At 42.3% G+C, this 7,112-nt stretch overlaps 1 protein-coding gene across 1 annotated transcript in view; it reads left to right on the top strand.

Moving 5' to 3' along the window:
- Positions 1-3,611: 3,611 nt before the first annotated feature.
- CEP112 (centrosomal protein 112) overlaps positions 3,612-7,112 on the top strand; it is a 276,604-nt gene continuing 273,103 nt past the window's right edge. The window contains exons 1-2 of the mRNA XM_070934742.1: positions 3,612-3,909; positions 6,525-6,665. Coding sequence (XP_070790843.1) covers positions 6,566-6,665 — 100 coding nt within the window. The 5' untranslated portion in view covers positions 3,612-3,909; positions 6,525-6,565. The remainder of the gene's footprint in view (positions 3,910-6,524; positions 6,666-7,112) is intronic.

Genomic DNA, 7,112 nt, shown 5'->3' with positions numbered 1-7,112 from the left:
ATGATAAAATAAGCATGATCTCTGTAGAGATTCTCAGTCATCCTGGTCATGGTTGTCCCAAAGGTGCTTTTTCAGGAGGCAACTGGACTACCTTGTTTTTTCTTTTGAAGACGTTTCACTTCTCATCCAAGAAACTTCTTCAGCTCTGACAGGATAGTAGGGAATGGAAGGATTTATATTCCTTGCAGACAGCTAGTAATTTGCATCCTTTTAGAAGGTCATTGAAGCACTTGAAGGTTTATCTGTGTCCTCAGGATCACCAGAGTGGTGCTCCTGGTTCCTGTAGTCTGCAATTTTTCCTCTGGAAATCCATTCCTACTCCCACACCATTCAAAGGGTGTTCATCCCAAATCCTGTCAGTTGAAGAAGTTTCTTGGATGAAAAATGAAATGTCTTCAAAAGAAAAAACAAGAAAGTCCAATTGCCTCCTAAAAAAGCACCTTTGGGACAATAAGCATGATAGTAAATATAGTGGAAAAAACCAAATATGTATACTAACTAAAACACATCCTGCACACCACATGGGGGGGGTGGGGGGAAATCAGTCTTTCAGATATTGTCCAAACCTCTGGAGGAATTCTGCTCAAAGGGACAAGTGCGATAACAGAGAAGTCCTGCTCCCTAGGTTCCATCAAACATTTTCAGTCATTAGGTCAAGCATATCTGCTGTGTTGGATTGCATGGGCAAGGGAGAAACGATGAGAAAGAGGATAGTCAGGACCTATTCCTTGAAAGCTTTTGTGTGTGATGACCAACGTCTTGGATAGTAACCAGAAGCTCATTGGCAACCTGTGCAGCTGACATAGCAGAGATATAAGAGGTAATTGATGGTCTCAAAAGCCACTGAGAGACTAAGGAGAATCAGGTCATCAACAAGTAAATTTAATGCTTTTTCCTCCTCAACAATATTACCCAAAAAGGGAAGATTGGAAAAAATTGTTCAGAACCATTTAGTTTAGTGATGGCTTCTTGAAGAGAGGATACACATCCTTTCTCAAGGATGAATTTATGGCCACATGGATTCAACTATACATTACCTTCTGGGAGGCTTTAACCAACCAAGGAAGGATATAGATCCGTGATGGCGAACCTATGGCACGCGTGCCACAGGTGGCACGCGGAGCCATATTAGTGGGCAAGCCAGCTCAGCTCTGGGGTGCATGCGCGCGCCGGCCAGCTGATTTTCGGGCCTTCTGGGCCTACCAGAAGTAGGGAAACAGGCTGTTTCCTGCCTCTGGAGGGCCGGGGGGTGGGGAAGGCCCGTTTTTTTTTCCTTACCTGGCTCCAGATCCTCTCTGTGTATCTGGGAACAGCAAAAACAGCCTTTCCCACTTCCTTGGAGGCCCTATGGAGGCTCAAAGGGCCCATTTCCGCACTCCCGGTGGGACAGGAAGTGACGTTTTTTTCCTGTCCCCAGCCTCCAGAGACTCCTAGAGAGGCTCCTACAGACTCCTAGAGAGGCTCCTACAGACTCCTAGAGAGGTTCTGGAGGCTGGGGACAGCAAAAAATGTCACTTCCTGTCCCACCGGGAGTTGGGAAATGGGCTTTTTCAGCCTCCGTAGGGCCTCCAAGGGAGTGGGAAAGGCTGTTTTCGCCATTCCCAGATACACAGAGAGGATCTGGAACCAGGTAAGAAAGAAAAACGGGCCTACCAGGCCATCATGTGCCAGGAGCAGGGGGGGAGGGGGTTGCACACATATGCGCGTGGGCACATGCGTGCGTGACCCTCCCCGCCCCCCCTCTCCTGTCACGTGATGGCAAAAAGGTTAGCCATCACTGATATAGATCTAATAATTTCCAGATTGACAATTGCAAGTATTTTCCCTCAGAAATCATACAAAACTTCCTATAAAATAGGGCAAGACGATACCTTGGCAGCTTGACAGGACCTCCTAGTCCAGTGTTGGCGAACCTTTTCGCCACCGAGTGCTGAAACGGGAGCACGTGTGCGGGAACCTGGAACAGCAGCGGCCCGGCACGCATGCATGCGCCGGGAAGATGATCTTCCAGTTTTCGGCACGCATATGCGCGCTGGCCACCTGGTCTTCTGGTGCACATGGCTCGGCAACTGGTTCACATTTATGACCATTGCAGCATTCCGGGGTCCTGTGTGATCCCCTTTTGCGACCTTCCAACAAGCAAAGTCACTGGGGAAGCCAGATTCACTTAACAACGGTGTTACTAATTTAACAACTGCAGTGATTCCTTTACCAAACGTGGCAAGAAAGAAAGGTCAGTAACAATGGGGCAAAACTCACTTAACACTGTAAGGTCCCAAAATACACTTGAGTCACCAGAATGCCAAAGAGAGAGACTCAAGACGAGGCTTGCAAAAAAAACAGATTTTATTTATGGCCAAAAACAAAATACTGGGTGGAACTATATCCAGAACATACAGATACAATGCATGCGAGGAGATAGCCACACCTTAGGGAAGGTATGGCGTCCTTTTATACCCTCAGAAATGTCAGCTTAGTACCCAACTCTGGCCTCCCAATCCAGGCCCGTGCATTCCTTGTTGCCCTGCAAGGGGGAATAGAAACTTCCCAATTAGTCATCTTGAGCATTTCTTTGTTTACTCAATTGGCCACTTAGGCCCCCTGGCCCTGGAAAGTAGGAGTCTATCCAGATCAACATAAATTAAGACTGAGATAGTACCATGCTCTTAGATGGCACAAGAAAAAAACAGGGAGAAGATTAATATGGGTTCAGGTCAAATGGCAGGGACATATGTCTGACAAATACCAGATACATTACAGGCCTAATAACAGAATATGTTTGTTACAGGAGATACAAATATAAAGGCATAATATATGTGATACAAATACAAAGGCATATGTGTATTACAAGAACCTAATGGTTACAGAATCTAGTATACCAGTATATCATATCCTAGCATTATTTATTATATCCTTATTATTTTTTCCCTTCAACACATTTTCCCCTTAGCAACAGAAATTTGGGGTTCTGTGGTGGACGTAAGTCGAGGACTACTGTACTTACCTGCAAAGCTCCAGGGGCAGGGGTGAAATCCAGCAGGTTCTGACAGGTTCTGGAGAACCGGTGGGGGAAATTTTGAGTAGTTCAGGGAACTGGCATATACCACCTCTGGCTGGCTCCAGAGTTGTGTGGGAATGGAGATTTTGCAATATCCTTCCCCCAGGAGTGGAGTGAGAATGGGGATTTTGCAGTATCCTTCCCCTGCCACGCCCACCAAGCCACACCCACAGAACCGGTAGTAAAAAAAAATTGGATTTCACCACTGCCCAGGGGCTCACCTTCACTAACTGAGGGCGTGTGAACTTACCCGTTCCTGCCCCAAACCCGAGCTTTTGTCTTTTATTTCCAGGAGGCAGCAGCTTCCCTTCACTTTCCTTCCTTCGTTTGCCTCACCTCAATAAAAATAACCCCACCAGCCTTTCTGACCTCCAAGACGGCCCCTCCCAGACCGAATTCTAACGTTCCAACAACGCTCGCAAATTCCGCGTTGCGCGGCAACCGCCCGCCAAGCTTCTCACCGGAAGCGGAAATCACTTGGGTCTGCTCGCCACTCCCTCGCTGAGAGAGAGAGAGTTGGGCGCGAGCCGTTGGCTGCGCTTGGATAGGCTCCTAGCAGCGGTTGCTTCCGTCCTGGGTTTCCTTCGCGGGCCTGAAGCGCAGCCTTGGCTTTTGCCCAGTCTCATGTATCCCCTTCGCAGTAGGAGGAGGAGGTGGAGGAGGAGGCGTAGCCGCGTCGGTGACGAGAGTTTGAGCGTCTCCGAGACAGTTCGGTCCCCCGCTTCCGCCTCCCTCCTTTAGACCTCTTTGCATTCATTTCCCACCCTTTGGGGAAAGGGGTTGTGCTAGTAATCCCTTCCCTCAGTGGGGAAACGGTTGCCCAAAGCCTCCGACGTCGTGGACTGCGTGAGGTAAACGGGGCTGTATGATCAGGAAGGTTGGGGTTGAAGAGCCAAAGGGTGCAGGTTTCCCGTTGGGCACATTCCTTGGCCGTGGGAGCGGCGTCCTTCTTGAAATGCGGGGAAGTGGGCTTGTGAGGAGATTGTGCATGTGACAGAGGTTCGGTGTTGCTATCCCGTGGGATACAAATCCACCGAACTTAGTGGCTCTGGGTGGTTTGACTTTTGAACCACAAATTAGACCAACACATTTTTAGCCTCGTGTGAACCGTTATTGGATGTGGCTCAGTGGGTTGTGAACATAAACACACATACATATATATATATACACATACCCTGATTTACTCAGTCAGGTTAGACTGTTGTACCAAAATCCAGTTAGAGGTTCAAACTTTTGAGTAGCATGAAGTAATTACAATTAAACGAGTTTATCCTACATACATTTTCATAGAAGGAAGAGGATCACTTATTTTGGTGTTTTTTTTTCCTGGAAACTGTGGCTTCTCCCCTCTGATTGGAAAATACTAAACAACCCTTATGCATTTTGGCAGTTGTTTGCTTTGCAAGCTTATTTCAATTTAGTTTTATACATATTTATACTGAGAAGGATTTCATAATTCTATAGATTCTATCATTAATCATTCTTATCAGTTAGGATTAACTGTATGATTGCATTAGTAATTTGTGGGTTGTGATTGCATTTTCTATATTCGATTCACTATAGGTTGGGAATGACTGGTAATTTCCTTGGTTTTTGTGATGATTTGATAATTAAAAGAGCACTGAAGTTTGTCAGTAGTATAGCTATTTTTTTTGTTTTTTATTTGATTTATATACCGCCCTTCTCCGGAGACTCAGGGCGGCTTACAATGCGTTAAGCAATAGCCTTCATACTTTTGTATATTTATACAAAGTCAGCTTATTGCCCCCACAAACTGGGTCCTCAATTTACCTACCTTAGAAAGGATGGAAGGCTGAGTCAACCTTGAGCCTTGGAGAGATTTGAACTTACAGTAATTGCAGACAGCTGGTGTTAATCACAATGCTATCAGTCTGCTGAGCCACCAGACCCATACTTGTGATATTTTGACTGGATTGCTGAAGCAAATTCCCTGGAATGGTCCAAAAAAAAATTTCCATGAGTTTTGTTACACCTAGATACTTTTGTAATTGTCTTCAGGTTCTATTCTGTGGGGAACTTGAAGATCATCACAAAAATACCTTAAGTCTAAACAGTGTGAATTAATGTCCTGCCTTTAATACAGCTAGTTCACAATTTACAACCATTCATTTAGTGACTGTTCAAAAAAAGTGGAAAAAATTGACTCATCCATTTTTCACATTTACAATCACTGCAGAATCCCTGTGATCATGTGATCAAAATTCAGACACTTGGCAATTGGCATATATTTATTTGGTTGTATGTTATGGGATCATATGATAACCTTTTGTGATCTGACAAGCAAATCAATGGGAGAAGTCAGATTCACTTAATGAATTTGTTACTAATTTAACAACTGCAGTGATTCTTGTGGCAAGAAAGGTTGTAAATTGGGGCATAATTCACTTTAACAACTGTCTTACTCAGTAATGGAAAGTTTGGGCTCAATTGTGGTAAATCGAGGACTTCCTGTAATGACAACAGGTAGATATAACAATATTCCTTATTGAGATTACCTCAGTGTGTGTTCATATTACTGAAGTTAAGTCTGCATGCATATTAAAATATTAAATTTCCCCTACTCAAAGATTTCATATATTTGTGATTAACCAAATGCAAAATATCCCAGTTGCTGCAAGTTCAGGGAACAGTTCAAAGTTTTAAACTATTTGGGTCATAGAAAACAATGGAGCTTGTGACTAACTCCATTCCCCTTTTTTATATCCTAGAAGTTGTGAGTTGTGTGCTTACTATTAGCTGCTACCTCAGTCTACCAAAACAAAGCCCAAGGAAATAATAATAAAAGATATACAATAAAAAAAAATGCTTTGGCAATTTTTATATAGGCTAGGTAAAAAAAGCAATCGGCAGCATGGATTTCTATTTGCAAAGCAAATTTAAATAAAAGACTTGTTAATTTTTTGATGATCTCTCATTAAAAATGCTAATCAAAAAGCAACTCTCTGCTATATGTACTATAATTTCTGTACATATAAAAGATAGCTACTGCCCCCTGAGCGTACTTGAAATAGCCATTCAGAGCATCAGTATTTTGGATGTCCCTACAACTTCCCTTTCGTTTTGTCTCCAGTTACAGTGGGAACTCTAAAACTTCCTATAACCATCCAAGGCAGTGATCTTTGGACTTGGTGCTTTTGGATTGGATGCTATTTAATGCTTCACTGTATATATTTGAACTTATTCATAAAATATAGTATTTGGAAAAATGTAGTAGCTACTAAGATAAAAACTGCAAAATATAAAAGCTTTCATTTTGAGTATAATTTTCATTTTCAGTATAATTAAAATTTCTTCCTATTCTGAAAGGTATATAGAGGGAGGAGGGCAAGAAATATTATCTATTGCCTTAGGGAAAATATTTTGTGTAATGTTTGATGCCCCTTTTAAGTTATGAATATAGTGATAGATATAATCTGGTCCTGATTTTCTGAATGATTTTTTTCAGTAATCTTGAAGAACCCATCTGTACATAGTTGACTGACCACGATGAGCAGTGAAGAAGAAGCATGGGAGAAATTGGATTCAGAATTTGACCATTATGTTGTGGATATGAAGTCTTATGTTTTAAAACTTCCTCATAAATCAGGTAAAGATTAGACAATTGATGTGTTTCATATTTTGTTTTCCATTACATAGAAACATGTCTGAGTAAAGTAAGTAATAATTTTACTTAATTCTTAAAATTACTGGAAAATGTGATTTGGAAGAAACTTACGTGCTGGCAGATATACAATTTTTCCTTCATATTTTCAGTGCAAAACACAAAAATAGAATAAAATGGTTTTGAGATACATAAATAGGAATTCAGTGCTTAGTTGATAATTTAGAAAATATTTTCTGTGATGATGTGGTGGAGAGAGTAATATGGAGAGAGATCCAATGTTTAATGAAAGTGAAAGAATGTGTGTGTGTGTGTGTGTGTGTGTATAGGTAGTCATATATAATTTTGTGTGTGTATACAGTTGCAAGAAAAAGTATGTGAACCCCTTGGGATTACGTGGAGTTTTGCATGAATTGGTCATAAAATGTGCTC

Source organism: Pituophis catenifer, unplaced genomic scaffold (genome assembly GCF_029215685.1).
Source record: "Pituophis catenifer annectens isolate HBS135680 unplaced genomic scaffold, rPitCat1.0.hap2 SCAF_2, whole genome shotgun sequence".
Taxonomy (NCBI): domain Eukaryota; kingdom Metazoa; phylum Chordata; class Lepidosauria; order Squamata; family Colubridae; genus Pituophis; species Pituophis catenifer.
This window is presented reverse-complemented; position numbering and strand designations above follow the sequence as displayed.